The 17,290-nt window shown below is 36.1% G+C and overlaps 2 protein-coding genes and 1 non-coding gene across 4 annotated transcripts; all 3 read left to right on the top strand.

Annotated features, from left to right (window-relative positions):
• The first annotated feature begins 476 nt into the window (after nt 1-476).
• Nucleotides 477-6,761, top strand: LOC104589196 (chaperone protein dnaJ-like protein). 2 transcript variants are annotated; one of them, XM_010247428.3, is made up of 8 exons: nt 477-911; nt 1,399-1,516; nt 1,653-1,775; nt 2,853-2,939; nt 4,212-4,288; nt 4,466-4,593; nt 4,746-4,882; nt 6,474-6,761. In XM_010247428.3, the coding sequence occupies exons 1-8, from the start codon at nt 697-699 to the stop codon at nt 6,549-6,551; spliced, it is 963 nt and encodes a 320-aa protein (XP_010245730.1). In that variant the 5' UTR covers nt 477-696; the 3' UTR covers nt 6,552-6,761. The 2 variants fall into 2 exon arrangements, with proteins under 2 accessions (XP_010245730.1, XP_088746674.1); XM_088890548.1 differs by lacking the exon at nt 4,212-4,288 and having other exon boundaries at nt 2,853-2,961; nt 4,498-4,593.
• Nucleotides 6,762-8,700: 1,939 nt separating this feature from the next.
• Nucleotides 8,701-8,780, top strand: TRNAL-UAG (transfer RNA leucine (anticodon UAG)). Its single transcript has one exon. It is a non-coding gene; the product is annotated as a tRNA-Leu (tRNA).
• Nucleotides 8,781-12,328: 3,548 nt separating this feature from the next.
• On the top strand, nt 12,329-14,719 carry LOC104589185 (60S ribosomal protein L40-1). The gene is made up of 5 exons (XM_010247422.3): nt 12,329-12,486; nt 12,568-12,654; nt 12,771-12,873; nt 14,298-14,364; nt 14,510-14,719. Exons 1-5 carry the CDS (start codon nt 12,384-12,386, stop codon nt 14,534-14,536), a joined length of 387 nt encoding a protein of 128 aa, XP_010245724.1. The 5' UTR covers nt 12,329-12,383; the 3' UTR covers nt 14,537-14,719.
• Nucleotides 14,720-17,290: the final 2,571 nt, after the last annotated feature.

Genomic DNA, 17,290 nt, shown 5'->3' with positions numbered 1-17,290 from the left:
GATGTTCTGATCAACTCGGCCACATGTTGCTTATGCATGATATGAAGTCAACTCGTAGTTCGTCAGGACCAGGTTAGCTCGTAGCTCGTCAGGACCAAATCAACTCGTCAGTTGACAACATTACCCCCAACATATTGCCACTTGGCGGTTTCTAACCGGTGGTCGGTTTTTGGCCATATCAAAAACATTAAAAAGAATTTCCTCAACAATAACTCTTAAACAAATTAAGACAAACATTTTATTTGATAAACGATTTAATTAACAGAGGAAACACCTTATGTAATAGTTATAAAACTGATGCCATTTTTCACATAAACGGAACAGAACCAAACACCATGCTACTTAAGTGAGAATACTCATTTGTCAGTTGTATCAGGACCATTTGATCGGAGTTCGATAGTTTGTGATTGATGATTACAGGAGATGCGGAGCTGAGTTCGGAGTTTATCATTTCGGACAACATAACCACGAGGTTAGGCCTCGTTGTCGGGTTCGGTCTGATAAATAGTGAATTAGCTGAACGTAATTGCTTATTGGGTTGTCCTTTATCGGTGAGCTATTCAGTTCAACCAATTCAGCCGTTATCAAACGGTTTCTGGACTCTGGACTCTATCCCAATTCCTTTTTATATTCCAAGTTTACAACCTATCTCTCTCTCTCGCTCTCTGAGTTGATTGCAGAGCAACTGAGAAAGGAATGACGAGCTCGCTTGCTCCTTCGTCTCATCTTCCCTATATCACTCCTTCAAAGTCTGGTTTCCATAAAACCCTAGTTTTCTTTTGCAACAATACCTCATCTCATGGAAGAACTAAACACCTGTCTTACCCCAGAAGGAATTTTCGTTCACGAATCATCTGTGCTTCGGGAGAGAACGCCTCTGATTCGTTTTCAGCTGGCGACAACAGCTCTAGGTGAGGTTTCTAAATTCTGTCGTGTAATTTGCTTTTCTAACTGGAGAATTACGACTTTTCAGTGGTTTATGTAGCTTTTCTTCTGTTTGATTGTTGAGGATATTCTTCCAGCTGAATGCTTGAAACTAAATTCCAAGGTCTCTAGTGCTCCGTGGATTGCGTTTTTGCTACATAAACGCATGGAATGGATATTATATGATTAATGCCTCCTTTTTCTTTTTGACTTCTTCGGGACTCCATTTATTTAATCAATTAATTGTTTTTCACCATATTTACGACTAAAGAAGACCCCTCTCTTCTGGGATAACCATCATTTTTTTCTTCTTGACTGTAGACTGTATCTGATATACATACCTAGCTTTACTGCTTTATGTCGTAGGTTAATAGGTTGTTCTAGCATTAAGATGTCGATTTTGGTTTGTCATGCATTGGTGTTAATTGAGAAATTTACGTATTGATATTTCTCTCATTCAAATTTTCTTCTCAGTAACTTCTGTATTATAGAAGGGCCAGAGACTGTTCAGGATTTTGTTCAGATGCAGCTGCAAGAGATCGATTATAACATAAGGAGTAGGAGAAACAAAATCTTTCTCCTCATGGAGGAGGTAATGCTTTTCAAAGTACCCAATTGTTCTGTCCAGCGTAGTCATCACTTTAAGCTTAGTGCAGATTTGGTTTTGTTTTGCATTTGCTGCTGTTGCCTTATTTCTTTTTTGTGCAACTCTTGGTGATTCTATCCAGGTCAGAAGATTAAGAATACAACAACGCATAAAAACTGTGATGGTTATCAATGAAAGAAGCGAGGAGGAAGCAGCAAATGAAATGCCAGACATCCCATCATCTATACCATTTCTCCCTCATGTGGTAATTTTCAAATACACCTCAATGAAATATAGGTTGTCCACTATGCACATGAAAATGTTGGCTACCTACACATGTAGTGGTGTCAATTGGACTGGATTTGGTCCAATCCGGTCCAGTCCAATGTGAGTCTATTACAAATGGACCTGGTCCAATCCAGTCCAATGAATATTTTGGACCGGTCCAAAGACTGTCCAATCTGTTCAAATTCCTATTAATTTAGATTGGTTTCAACTCAAACCCGGTCCATTGACACCTATGTTCTTGTCTTCTATCAATGGACCGGATATTGGCTCAATCCAATATAAATTCATTATGGACGGACCAGGTCCAATCCAATATATCATATTGGTCCGTTCAGTCTGTCCAAATTCAATATGTCTTATTGGTCCATCCAATCCGTCCAAATGGATTTTGATTTGGATGGGGTCCAACCCAAACCCAACCCTATACACATGGTATACCTGGTATACATGCAGAGTTATTGTTCACCATATGACAGGGTCCAGAAAGAAAGTACCCTGTGCTAAAAATTGAAAAAGAACAAACAAATAAATAAAAAATAGGTCATCCTAACCATTTTACACTGTGCATGTGTGGATGGTCTCTAATAAAAATGGTATTGACAAAAGTTGATATACTGTGCAGTTAGAAACTTAGAATCATAAAGTCAATTATAGGACTTGGGAAATCAGGTATCTAACAGGTGTAACCTATCAAATATTGTATCATACAAAAGTTACCATCCAGGAGTTCCCATGGGTTGGTCAACATCCATATCCTATGCCTTACTTTCATTTAACTACCTCTATTTCTCTATGCCTGATAAAATATGACATCTTGTACTTTTCTATTTTTATTTCCAAAAGTCCTTTAGGCTCAGTTTGGAAGGAGTACAAATACAAATATGTACTGTGCAAATACATACAAAATAATACAAAATATAAGGCTTTGCACTCTATAAATTCATATGTGTACTCCTTCCAAACTGAGCCTTATGTGCTATTTCTGGTTTTGCTTTGTGCACCTAACCTTATGGTGTTTGCACTAACCTACTTTTTTTCTCTGTTTTCTAAGTAGACACCAAAGACATTGAAGCAGCTTTACCTCACAAGCTTTGCGTTCATATCTGGGATAATTGTCTTCGGCGGCCTTCTTGCACCGACTGTAATCCGACACTCAAACTCTAGTTAGTTATGAGTTATGACCTGTACTGCACCTGTATTGCTTGCTTCCTATACTATTTTAAGATAGTGAGGAACCATCAGAATTTATCTTAGTAGAATTATCTTCTACTAAGCATTTTGTTTGTTTTAGCATCCACACATTACTTTCTTGAGAGTCCTTATTAAACTGTAATACCTCACTGCAATATATTCACACCATCAAGCTAAGATTTATTTTATATAGTGCCTCTAATTGAATATAGAAATGCAGTAATACATCATAGAGAAATATATCCTTAAATCCATTATCAACTTCTGCACTATTTTTCTGTCCCTGCAATACAAAGTGGGTTATCTTTTTTTTTTGATGAATACAAAGTGGGTTATCTTTCAAATTCCATGTTATTAAAATATCCAATACAATTGGATATGTCACTCTCAGAGAAATGAAAATGGCAAGAAAATGCTCTGGGGCATCCCTCCTTTAAAGACAATGCTAAAATTCATTCACAAATAGCATTTGTAACTAGAAATGGAATTTCAATATGGCAGGTAAGTCTAGGATATTACACCCAAGCAGTAGTCACTGTATGGTAAAACGATACGACACTTAACCCACATTTGATGGGTCCTCTTTGGAGATTCAATGATAATTCCAAACTCCACCTGGAAAAGGGTGGTTATGATCCGATCCACTTGGTCTGATACTCCAATGGGAGTTTGGATTTCCTCCCCACAGAATCCTCACAGCACATTGCAGCCGCACATTGGTAAAATCCCCCATACTTATATGTTTTCATTCATGGCGAGATGATCACAGTGCATGTCTGCATGTTCTGTGAGGTGGGTGTGAGGAGGAAATCTGGATTCCTCCAATGGTAGTACTCTGTTTATAGATTAGACATGGGTTGAGAGCATCAATCAAGGTACTCTCTTGCACTTCAAACATATTACTTTACTTTCCAGAACTTCTTTTGGCTTCCCAGTAGAAGGACAAAAATTACTAAAACTAAAAATGCTTCCTTTTAGCATTCAATCTGGGGATGGTGTTCTTCCTAACCTCACAAATTGGATGAGTAACAATGTAAAGAGTCAGAAAGTTGTAGGTCTCTTAGGAATTATTGATATAAAAATGTATGCAATTATACTTTTATTTCTGGGGATAGTGGTTTCTTTTTCTGAGTTGAGTTAATCTAAATTAACTCATGTTGGAATCTTGCTTTGTGTAGCTCATAAATGCCACAAGCTAAACTAACCCTGTTTCCTGTGGCAGCTAGAGCTGAAACTAGGTTTAGGGGGTACTTCTTATGAAGATTTTATACGTAATATGCATCTGCCACTGCAATTAAGGTAGTTGTTGTAACTCAAATGCATTCTATTTCAATTATTGGTAAAAAACCACGTTTAGTTTTTGTTGTCTTTTCTGAGAGGTATAGTTTATTGTCTCATAAGCACTGGATATAAATTCACATATCATGTACCGCATGTTTGAGAGCCTGAACTGCAATTATTTGAACCGTGATTCAGTCAGGTCGATCCCATTGTGGCATCCTTTTCAGGTGGAGCAGTGGGTGTCATTTCTTCTTTGATGTTAATTGAAGCCAACAATGTTGAGCAACAAGAGAAAAAACGGTGCAAGTACTGCCATGGAACTGGTATGCATTTATTGACTTTTGCATTTTACTTATTGAGTTTTAACAATGTCCAGTAACCCATTTCACTACTTGTGCTTGATTTCAGTTCATATTCATTCTATATTTCTATTTATATGCCACTAACATGCATTTATATGCTCCTGCTGTATCAGGTTATTTGGCTTGTGCCCGATGTTCTGCAAGTGGTGCATGTTTGAGTATTGAACCCATATCAATATTAAGTAGTTCCAATGAACCTTTGCGTGCACCCACAACTCAAAGGTGTCCAAATTGCTCTGGCACAGGGAAGGTATAGAATATGATAAAGCATAAATTGTAGATAACTGTGATTGAGCTATCTTCTGGAACAGCCAAATGTTTTTGACATACTATAATTTTTGCTTTTGGTAACTTCAGATTACCAATGGCATCCATGTGGTCATCAAAATGAATAAATTATGAAACCCATGTAGGATGTAGCTCAGCCATGCCCAGTTATTTTTCACATTTAGAAAGATGGGCCAAAAAAAGTCAGGTTTTAAATTAGGAATAATAAAATGCTTGTGCATTTAGAGTGATTAAATCAGGTTAGAATGGGGAGAGAGAGAAAGAGGGACACGATTTGGGGAAAGGCATTATTGGCATCCAGCTTCCTTTCACTATTTATATTCTAGAGACTATGTATGAATTTAGAAATTACTGTCGGCTTCTAGACCTGGGTGCAGTCATTCTTCCTCCTCTTATATGTTTTAGTAACTATGGGATGTTCAAATCTCTTAATTTGCTATATCCTCTATTACTTTAGAAGGCTGAACTACATCATACTTCCCCCAAACAAGTTCCAAAAGAAAAACTGACTATTCTGGACTATCTGGCTTTTTTTTTTTTTATCTTCTTCCTTGATAATCTTGAAGTCTCAACCACTGGTCTACCTGGGAAAAAGCTCAATACATGGTATGCTGATTTTGCAGGGACACTAGATAAAGTTACTCATCCAGGGAGTTTCCTATGGATGGGTCATGTTGTCACTCCACGTGACTTGAAAGGGGAGGGGATTAGGGGTGCTTAGTAAACAGAAATGACTTGATTGGAGAACTCTTTTCTGCTATATAGTTGTTAATTGCTGCTTATCCTATGGTTGGGTCATGTTGTCACTCCACGTGACTGGAAGGAGGGGGTTAAAGGTGGGAAGTTAAAAGACATGACTTATGTGGAGAATTCTTTCCTGCTATATGGTTGTTAATTTCTGTTTATCATTCCCCAAAGGTATTGTGGTTGAGCTAGTACAATTGTTGGATGAATTACGACTATTCTCACAGGCATTGAGGCTCAGACTCCTGTTGGCAGTTTAAAGAATCTGAGTCTTCTCCACTGTAATCAGATCTTAGTTAGGATACAAATAGGATACTTTAAAAAATAAAAAAATAAAATAGAAATTTCGTAAAACACAAAAAGAGAATACAAGAGAAAGGTGATAAGACATCACCCAAGAGAAAAAACGAAAAGACCCCCGTAACAAACATCCAACTCAAAACACAACCTTACAACAGAAGCTGAAACTGAAAAGTCAAGACTCAAAGACTAACAGCACCTCCTAAGTGTCAGTCAAACATCCCAGCTTCCCTCTCCGACCTCAACAAAATATGTTATCATTCTTGTTGATAGAATATGTTAGCTACATGTTAGCATTCTTGTGGGCAGAAAAAAAATATTTTTGTTTCAGGAAAAACTGCATTTCATTGACCATGATATCCCTATGGGATGGGACTTAAACTAGGTCGGATGGAACTGATCACCATGTTGCCATATATCGAGCACACATGATTCAAGTGGATTTTCTTAAGTCATAGTAATACTTTTCTTCTCGAGATATAATGAACTATTCTTCTGCATCCAACCAGGTGATGTGCCCAACGTGTCTGTGCACTGGAGTGGCTATGGCAAGTGAACATGATCATCGGATAGATCCATTCGATTGAAAAAGGTTGGGCTCAGGATTTCAAAATTTTGGTTCTTTAATTTGCATGTGTAGCTTAAGCAGAAGTTGAAAAACCCCCACATCTTAAGATTTGTTTCAGTCTTTAGCTAAATCCCTTAAAGTATAAACTCCCATGTTGACTTTGGAGTCGAGCAGAACTATTACTGTGTAATTTAATAAGTGATGAAAATAAATATAGTATGTCTTTCAAGTTTTAGCCTCTTTAACAAAAAAACGGTCTTTAATTCAGACTATTGGGAAACTGTTGCGCTCTCTATTTGTTTATTCATTTCTTTATCTTATGTCTATGTATGCTAGGAAGCATGCAAGTGTAATCTGTACTGTCATGGATGATATCCATGAGATTTTAAAAGATTCACACCATGCAAAAGCTCAACTGGAGTTTTTAACAGAACAATATACTAGACCAGACATCTCACATCTTGCAAGTGTGGTCAAATAAGTCATGGAGATTGGGTAATGTCATCTGCCGACTGTATGTCAATGGTTCAGGAGTCTTGGTATCATTGCCTAATGACACGAATGTGACTATTAGCATCATGCAGATTAGGCAAAAATGTCAAAAGGACTGGCAACATTGTATTTTCCTTTCTCTAGATTATAAATGTACCGCAAGTCTATCATGTCATGAAGTTGGTACCTAATCTGGAGCTACTAATTTTTTCTCTCCCTGAAAAGATTTAGTTAAGCAATCTCCACTAATGTATAGGGGCCACTACTTCGTGTAGTGATAAAATCTCAGGCTGTGAAGCGTGAGAACATGGGTTTCAGCCTTGAAGCGGCTACTTATCCAAGGTTCATCTTAAGGTTAGGACCATATATATCAAAGTATCAATACTCTATATGCAAAATTTGTGTATCGAGAGTTTATTTCAAATGAAACTCATCATTTCTTAACCTCTTTGGTAATTAAAATCTCACAAGTCACAACTCGTTATTTGCGTATTGATGACCCTGAAAATCCATACGCTACAATGCATTTGAACCTTGACTGTATCCAATCCATCCCTCCCAAAACCCCAGATAGCTGGGACTAATATTGGGTGATGGCCTTTTTATTTTTCATTAGGTTGCGTTTGGAAACAATGCAAATATGTAGAATGTAAAACGGTCCATATAAATTGTAAAGTTGGGTTAGTTTTGCACTGGTAAATTTATCTTCTTACCAAATAGACTTTTAACTGTGATGGATACAAACAAGAATTCCAATAAAGCATATGCCTTTTTTTTATAAAAAAATCACTTGAATGCAAATTTATTTCTTTTTTATTGATGTACTTTTACATCTTATTATCAATGTAAATATACATTGGAAAATATGTTTTCAGTAGTCTATGCCCTACAATTATTGACAAAAGGAGTAAACGTTCGCTTGTGAGACGATGAGATCGAGATTTTATCATTGCACCAAGCAATGTAAATAAAAATGCAAAAGAAAAATGATCAGACTGCTTAAATTACAATGAAAGACTTTTGTCTTCAGCTTGATTCCGAACTATGTGAGATAAGGACCCATCATTGAATGGATGCCACTTGAGTGGTTAAAAAATTCCAACCTGATCGGAAGATTGTAGATGAGTAATTTATGTAACCATTTGGAGACCGGAGAGTGGAGAATAATCTGTGTCTGAAAGTTCACTGCATTTAGGACGGTTAGAAGTTCCTCAACCTTGCTCAGTTTTGCTACTTCCAATTATCTCAGATGGGATCCATTGGGTGGTGTCTCTTGCATCGGTCTATATGCTTGTGGTTTAAACTAAAATTCTCCCATTTTAATTTGTTTTTTTGAAAAAAAAAGCAATAAATAATAATAATAATAATAGCACAAAACTATTACTTGTCTCGTGACAACCTAGCCGCCTTCTTTTTTGCTTCAAACCTAACCGCATGTTAAATATAGATTATTAACGTAGACTAATCTCTTCTGATTTCTGAATAGGAACTCTACCATAAAGCCCAAATCGAATGGTTAAAATCATCTCTTATTTTTTACAGATCAGTGTTTTGGTTTTATTTATTTATTAACATTTAAAATGTATCCTAATGGATGGAGGGTGAAGATGAGTGACTCATTTGGCGTAAGAGCTATCATGTTTATATCTACTATAAAATCTCAATGTACATCAACAGACAGTTTGGCCGAGTGGTCTAAGGCGCCAGATTTAGGCTCTGGTCCGAAAGGGCGTGGGTTCAAATCCCACAGCTGTCATGATAATGGGTAAATGTGCCTTTTTTTTGCTTTTTAGTTTCTTTTCGAAGCCCTTATTTTATCTATTTCCTATTTGCATACTTTTCTTATTTCTACCAACTAGCATCTTGCAAATTCTTTCCACAGCACCGATCAAACACAACAAAGGAAAAAGGAAATGAAAGAAAAAGGACTTAACATGGTCTTGACCATGTCTTGGGAAGGGAATGGATCTAACTCCTAGGCATTTTAGCATAAAGTAACACTCACTCAAAATCATATTTTCATCAAGCAATAGCCCTTGGGATTGAATATTCGACCAAGGGAGATCCAATTGATCTTCCTTTAAAGTTCAAATGAATAGAACCTTGTAGAAAATGAAGTGGTATGAAAGACAAGCGGAATGATTCTAATTAGATCTTTCCTTTTTGTTAGGGAAAAATTTTATAAAGAATTCGAGGACGAGGGCCTGAGACCTTACCCTTGAAATAAGTGTTGACACAGATTTTGTGTAGTTGATTAATATAAAATATGTAGATAAGTTATAAAAATTAATTTGTAATAGAGAAAGTAGAAGGGAATTTAATTCTCTTTGGTTTCTAATCGATGATGTGAACAACTTCTCATTAACGGTTGAATTCAATGAAGATGAGGGTCGTTGGTATGTTTCTCAAACTTCTTGAAGTGCCAATGTAAACTTTTCTGATTTGGTGCTTTTGAAATTGAGAGTTAATGTAGATTTCTTCATTTTGGGCTTTGTGTTTGATCATTTGTGAATAATACTTTTCTAAGAAGTACCCTATTGTAGTGGCTTGATCTTCTTGGGAGAAATTGAGTCTAAGTGTATTGTAGATAACTAAAAAGTTTTTCCCTTTTTTTTTTTTTTCTTGATCTTAAAGTTGTTGGAGTTTACAAGATCTTGTGGTTGCTTACAGTGCTATGTATTGGTATGTGAGAGCTTCTTGCAATGTGATTGTAAAAAAATGGATCTCTTTCTTACAAAGCTATTTATAGCCTAAGATTAGAGCTACTACCTCAGCCTATTTTACTAACCAATCCCATGTCAATGGGGTACTGGATTAAAGTTAACTCCCATACATACACCATTATGTAGGAGTTAGTTGTCTTGCTAATGGGACTATCTTATTACAATAGGAGATGGGCCTAACTAGACTTAGTAACCTGGATTCTTGGGCCAAGGGTTATATTTATGTAAACTTGGGCCTTGAGCCCATAGAAACCCATATTAATTTAGAGGCTGTCATGTAAGTCAAGCCCATTTATTTGGCTTTAAAATTCACATATCTACGACAAATAACTTAAAATCAGAGCTCAATACAAAGGAAAAACTAAAAAACATAACAAAAGCATATTAAGAATAGCGAGGGCGATAATAACTTTTGTTTATTCCATAGGATCTATGAACATTTTTTGGCTGAGACTTCTCTTGGATCTTCTTAGATTTAAATAATATTTATATTGGGAACATCTTCCCAATAAAAAGCACCAGACATGTTCACAATGCATGAGTGGGATGGGCTGTGGGGCCACTCTATGGGTTCCTCATCCGAACTCTTTTAATGGATGTAAATTTAGAACCAGGATCTGCTTCTCACAAAGTGTGCCTCACACAAACCTGTAAAGTGGGATGGGAAGATGTTCTCAATATACGGTGGGATGGGGCTGTGAGGTTCTTTTGAGGTGCGCTTTGTGAGGAGTAGATCCAGAATTGTAAATTTAACCTAATCAATCAAGGCCTCAGCCCAAGGAATTGAGATCTACTCCTCACAAAACACACCTCGTATTGATCTCATAGCCCTATCCCACCGTGTATTGGGAACAGCCTCACATGCACCTCACACATGGGGAGATGTTCACAATACACAATGGGATTGGACTGTGAGAAGCATATCCGGTCTTCAACCCAAGTCCAACCTAAGTTTATGTTGGGTCAGTGTTGTAAGAATCGATAGTATTTTTGGGTCCCTATTAAATTATGATTTTCACAGGTTTGTATGGGTTTAAGAAGTGAACTGCCCAGTTAACTAATAAAATCGGTACCCATGGACCATCCTAATTTTTAGTAAAGTTCGAAACTTACAACATTGGTTAGGCTTTAAGTTTTTGGCCCAGATTCGACCTAATCCGAAAACTTAGGCCTAGTGATATTGGGATTATATATATAACCCAATGATTTGATGTGGCATCTTTCTTTTTTCTCCTTTTTTCTAATTTTTATTTCTTTAATTCTAGATAATTATACATAATGGGCAAGCGGGTTGAGCAATGAGCACTCAGAGAGAGAGAGAGAGAGAGAGAGAGAGAGTTTTGTTTTGGGAATTTGTCTAAAATTCACAATGAGTTTTCAACATTTCTCTTAAATTAATCACAACTTTTCAAAATGACTAAAACTCACCATGTCACCAACTTGATGTTAAACATACTAACGAGTGTTAATTTACCATTTGAACCTTTATAGAAAAATATAAAATACATACAAAACATAGAAATTACAAAAAATATAAAAAAATATAGAAATTGCAAACAAAATAAAAAATTATTTTCAAATTATAGAAACTGTATAAATTGAAAAAACAAAATCAGAAAAAAAATTGTAGAAAAAACACCAAAATTTATAGAAATTATAAAAATATTGGAAATTATAACAAAACACTAAAAATGCAAAAAAAAAAACAAGAAAATTGAAAACTGAAAAAGACCAGTTTTCCTATAACTCACCATTCAAGAGTAATTTGGTCATGAAAATTGTTATTTATGCTGACATGGACACCTCTGTTAAGAAGCATTAACGGTGCACTAATGGAAGGTAAGTTTTGAAAAATAAAAACTTATTGACATTGTGAGTTTTATACATTTTGAAAAAGTTGTGGTGAATTTAAGAGAATTGTTGAAAACTCATGGTGAGTTTTTAACAATTTCCCTCTTGTTTTCCCATTAATGACTTGCCTCTCTCTCTATTGCCTCTTGATCTAGATTAACTTTTTTGTCTTCTTCTATTTAAAACCCATGAATGCTTTGGTTTTCATCAATCCATTCACCAAGAAATATAAAATATTATTAATATTACTAATAAAATTATTGAAATTAATTAAATATCATTTTTAAAAGATTAATAAAAAATATTAACAAATTTAGTTTTACTAGAATTTATAACCATTTAAATTCATTTTAAAATAATATAAATTAATAAAATGAGAAAAATATTAAATTGAGAACTAAATTTTTAATAATTTAATATTATATTAAATGACATTTGAAAATAATTATATTAATAAAATTTTAAGATTATTCAATAAAAAAAGTAGAGCATACGAATTTAACCACTCTCATTAGGCATTAAGGGTGCAAATAGGGTTGCAATCAAATAGGGTAAACATAACCTAAAATACAATATTTAGGTTAGGCTTAGACCGGCTTGGCTCAATTGGAAATATCATAGTACTCCTTATAGTTTAATAATCTCACTTAACAAATCCCGTACATCGCACGGGTTCTGACTAGTAAACTGATCAAACCCTAAAGGTGAGTATAAAAGGAGAGGTTGAATGAATGATGTGCGCTTCCTCGGAGTAAACAGAGAGAGAAGATTGACTGAGCGAAAAAATGCAGATCTTTGTGAAAACCCTAACGGGGAAGACGATAACCCTAGAAGTAGAGAGCAGCGACACCATTGACAATGTCAAAGCAAAGATCCAAGACAAGGAAGGTAAATTATTCCTCAAACAGATCTATTCCACTTTGTATACTCTTCTTTGTGTGTGGCTCTAAAAATGGTGTACTTTAGCAGGTATTCCTCCTGATCAGCAGCGATTAATCTTCGCCGGAAAGCAGCTCGAAGATGGCCGGACCCTTGCTGACTACAACATCCAGAAAGGTTTCTATTTTAACCCCCAGTTGGTGTTCTTTAGTTTCTTTTGAACCTTTCGTATTTTAACTAGTTTTTGAACTGTTGGTTTTGTCGTGTCGTGGCTGCTGCTGCGGATTATGCAGAGTCTACGTTGCATCTGGTTCTGAGGCTTCGTGGAGGAATTATCGAGCCTTCTTTGATGGCTTTGGCTCGAAAATACAATCAGGACAAGATGATTTGCAGGAAGTAAGTTTCCTATCTTCTTTGTTATTCTTATTTTCTCTGTGTGTCCTTGTAAGAATTGGCGTATGCGTGATGCGTGTGGATGTAGCATGATATGATGTTTTATGGGTTTATAGTGTCATCGGTTTTCGTCTCGCAAGAATGCCCAATTGTGTTCTTTTCTGAAAGTCTCGATTTGGTTTGTTTAATCCTGGGTTATGCTGTTATCAGTGGGACTATAAGTTCTTAGATTCTCCTGCTTTAAATGTGCAAGGAGGTTATTGTTTAGTTCCCAATATGAATGGCCACTCTTTTACTTTGTCAGCTGGCTTCAATTCCATTGCAGTTGATTTTCGGGAGTGGAACATGTTATATCATTTCGAACGACTGTGTAATTAGTGTAGAACAATTAACTATGTGCGGGTTATTAATTAATTAATTTATTTTTGATTATTGAAAGCGGGTTGTTAATTTTTAGATGCAGTTATTATGCAATTATTTTGCAGTGTTTGCTAGTTGGTACATTCATTTCGTGGAAAGGAGTATTTCGCTAGCAAACTAGTTTTTATCACGGACGTCCAATAATCACCCCACGTCCCCACCTAGATTGGTTCAATGTCGACTGGCTTATTAACCTTCATAGATAATTTAGATTTGATTATTGACAGCTCTTAAGGCTACCCGGATGTAACTTTTAGATATTACACATAAACATCTCTAGGAATTAGTTGGAATATAGCATAATCGATAATTTAGTCTGGAGTCGGAATTCACATTTTTTTCTGTTGTCATTTGCAATTTAATAATGTTAAGAGGTCTATACTTGATGTTAGCCAAAAGGCCGAGAAAGGTATAATGACGTTGAGACTTGAGAGATGTCATTCTTTCATCTGACCATATTCAGGATTGAAGGGTATGCAAGTTTTGGAATGCATTCCCTGGACATGCCTTCATTAGGTGATCCATACTTTATGCTTTTGTATTAATTTGAAATTAGGAATGGTGTTAATATATTTGAAATGGGCATACTTTCTTGATTTGCAAGGTTCCCTTTGCACAGAGCCTCTGCAGACATCTTCCTTAAAACTGGCTCTGGATGCTTTTATTGAGGCCTAGTTATAATTACAGTTTCCTCTTTTGATTGCTAGACAACATCCATACGCTGCTTCTCAGTTTCTCTGAGTTTAACTAATTTTGCAAGGATCACGGTCATACAATTCTATATTGTAAATCTATTCCAATATAGAATTTTGCAAGGATCAATGTAATGGATCTTCCTTCGTGTGCATTTATAGAAAAGTTCTGTTTCTGTTGGCCTTGACCTTATGTTTTTCTTTTCTAGTATAAGAGGAATGGTGATATCATCTTATTGTATTTTGTTTCCTATCTGCCTTTTGTTCCAACATGTTTCTGATTGTCCTGTGCTCACCTTGTTCCTTACATTATAGGTGCTACGCACGTCTGCATCCCAGGGCTGTCAATTGCAGAAAGAAGAAATGTGGTCACAGCAACCAGGTAGTTTAGGTTATAACCACCCCCCCTCCCCCGCCCCAAGAAAAAAAGGAACAAAACAAGATGTTAAAACTTGAAAGCCGTTGTAGTTGTACTTAGTTTAACATTTCAACTGTCTGAACTAAAACTCTGCCTTTTCTCGTTACAGCTGAGGCCAAAGAAGAAGATCAAGTGAGCTCTTGTTGAGTCTTGCTTACATCTTGTAGGGGTATTGCATCGTAGAGTATCGACTAGTCTCTTTCTAAAAGAACGGATTGCTTGGTTGCAAAAGGATTTTGTCTTTGTAATTTCATTGACGCGTTAAGTTGGATGCTTTTTTTTATTAATTTGAGATGCGATATTGCTGGGATTTTATTAATCTTTCTTTTCTGTCTAAGTGCCTTGATAATTTCATAATACCTAACCTATGCTAAAAGGTTTTTAAGGTGTACATGGCCATAATAAATCTGAAGTCCATTCCAACCGAATGCAATGACGGAGCCCTGCTGCATGTTCAAATTTCTAGCATCGTCTCCCTTTAAAAGAATTTTGGCTTTTTGCTTCTCCATCTGTAGGGCGTGTCTGAGATTGCTGATTGTCTGATTAAAACCCTCTTATAAAAGCTTGCTGATTGTTCCTGGTTATTTTCAATTAATTTTGTTCATGATATATAACGATCATTTTTATTTCACTTTATTAGTATTTTAGTAATACGTTGTAATTTGATCACTTTTAGTTTATTTCATTATTTAATTACAATCCGAAGTTCAGATTTATGTCCAATGGCTAATATTCAATTTTTCAATCCAAATTTTAATGAATCCAACCAAGGCATTAGGCTGATCACTTGGTATCGGTCCATAAGTATCGTCATGTATCGGCAGTTCAGGGGGTGGAGGAGTTTATAAATTGGCCCTTCTGAATTGATTTAAAAAAAAAAGTAAAAAAAAAAAAAGACCAATACTGCCCGATATGGCCCTACTGGTGTATCAGATATATCCATAGTTAAAACCTTGCAAACATGCTCTACAACACCATCATTTCTGGCGCAGTGTTTAGAAGGTTGTAATTTGAGCACCCACTGAGTGAAATTTCGCTTGAATATAGCAGGGGATGACAGGATGCATCAGAGGTGCTATTGGGCATCCTCACTCATCAGTTAATCGCGTATAACCTATCGAACCAAGTTAATGCTAACTGTACATTCTTTGGGCAACAAAATATCATTGTCTATGAGCAGTTGGGGCATTTTATGTTAATACTTAGTAGGACCTCGGGAAGGTCCTGCATTTGGGGGATAACATACAAGAAACATGGACAAAGTGTGGTACCTTTGAAAGGCAGCCAGTTGCTTGATTCTTTTCGCATCCCAGTCCCAATATATTTAAATATAATTAGCTCCTACATCAGTTGAAGGCAGTTCCATTGGCTGGGGAAGCGCCATGGTCCTAATTTCTGGTACTGTAATGCTTGGTCTTGGTCGAAGATGGAATTGGTTCCAGAATAAATTATTTGTAAGTTTGTAACTAGTAATGTGTAGCCAAGTGCAGAGAAGACGCATATAACGCCCATAATTCTATTATATGTTTGGTCGTGATTCCACCCTTTGCAACGAAAGTGAGACTGGCGATCAGTGGTGTCCATAAATGAGGTTCCATGGCTTTTTCTTTGCTGTGTTACCTTAACATGCCCCCCATAAGTATTGAGCTTGATCCTTGAAGCCAAGCTGAAGGTAGTTTTTTTTTTTTTCTTTATTTTTTATATATTGTTTTTTGACGGGATGGTGATTGAACCTATGAGGAAATGAGGTAATTTGGGCTCTAAGCAAATGATGGGTTTCTCCCACTGTGAGGCGCAAAAGAGAGGTTGTGTAGATGTGTGAGCTGAAAATCATGGTGGTTGCAAACCTTACGGGCTAGGCAGAGGTTATAAGCCCAGAAACTATAGCGGTGTTTGGGAGTGCTTTTGGCTTAAATAGGCTTTTGAAAAAGCCGTTTTTTTTTGAAAAGTGCTTTCTTAGTGTTTGGCTGATCACCAGCTTTTTTGGTCAGGACAGCTTCTTGCAAAAGTAGAAAAGCTAAATGGAGTTTTCATGCTTTACAAATGGGCTTTTTTTATGCAAAAAACACAAAAAAGCCTATTTTGAGCTTTTTCACCAAACAATTTTCTGACTTGCAACAGAACGAATCTAAATGAAATATATTGCTCACTTGGTCACTGTTGTGATAGCAGCCATTATTATTCATACTGTATTTGTTTTTGTTTAGATCTGGGGTTTATATGCCTTTTTCTTATCACTCAAATAGTAGTTTAGGAAACATAATAATTTCATAAACAGAGATGTTCTTGTAAATTTGTAATTGCCTTGTTATAAGAGATCTATGAAAGAGGCTTGGCCAACGGGTATATTTATGCTTTTCTCCTCAATCGGGAGGCCTGTTTCTGTCTTTTCTCTTCTCCCTTCTATTTATTATATTCCTTTGAATCCTTTGGTCCTTTCTTTTACCTGGTATTGCACACCATATGCGGAACTTTTACATGGTACCAAAGCAGGGAATAACTAAACTATGTTACTCGTCTATTCTTCTCCTTCACTCATCAAGAGAATTTTGAGCATAGTTTAGACCTGACCAGCTCTCAGATTCAGTGGTGGTATTATCCATCACTTCTACCTGTTGTGTTAGCAGTCAAGTGATGCATTACACTCAATTGGTACAGACCGAGAGGGATTTCATGTAATAGGAGTTAACTTTTGATGCAGAAAAGTGAGTAACATTTCAATAGATCTGGTTTGTGTTTTGTGCAGCATTTTTTATGTGACATACTGTGATTTGTGAAGTGAAATAGGAGTACCAGGTGAACAAATTGGCAAATGGTCTTTTTAACTAAATTTGGAGCAATTGGTGTTTTAATCAAGTAACATTAGTGATACAAGGAGATTTCCGTTTCT

This window comes from Nelumbo nucifera, chromosome 6 (assembly GCF_055504915.1).
Source record: "Nelumbo nucifera cultivar China Antique chromosome 6, China Antique-T2T, whole genome shotgun sequence".
Classification (NCBI taxonomy): domain Eukaryota; kingdom Viridiplantae; phylum Streptophyta; class Magnoliopsida; order Proteales; family Nelumbonaceae; genus Nelumbo; species Nelumbo nucifera.
Note: the sequence above shows the minus strand (reverse complement) of the source record. Positions and strands in the feature narration are given on the sequence as shown.

Excerpts from the sequence above, each read along its gene's own strand:
- LOC104589196 (XM_010247428.3), top strand. The coding sequence starts at position 697 with ATGACGAGCTCGCTTGCTCCTTCGTCTCATCTTCCCTATATCACTCCT. Across the intron at positions 4,594-4,745 it reads CAAGTACTGCCATGGAACTG|GTTATTTGGCTTGTGCCCGA; the intron begins GTATGCATTTAT and ends CTGCTGTATCAG. Across the intron at positions 4,883-6,473 it reads ATTGCTCTGGCACAGGGAAG|GTGATGTGCCCAACGTGTCT; the intron begins GTATAGAATATG and ends GCATCCAACCAG.
- LOC104589185 (XM_010247422.3), top strand. The coding sequence starts at position 12,384 with ATGCAGATCTTTGTGAAAACCCTAACGGGGAAGACGATAACCCTAGAA. Across the intron at positions 12,655-12,770 it reads TGACTACAACATCCAGAAAG|AGTCTACGTTGCATCTGGTT; the intron begins GTTTCTATTTTA and ends CGGATTATGCAG. Across the intron at positions 12,874-14,297 it reads GACAAGATGATTTGCAGGAA|GTGCTACGCACGTCTGCATC; the intron begins GTAAGTTTCCTA and ends CTTACATTATAG.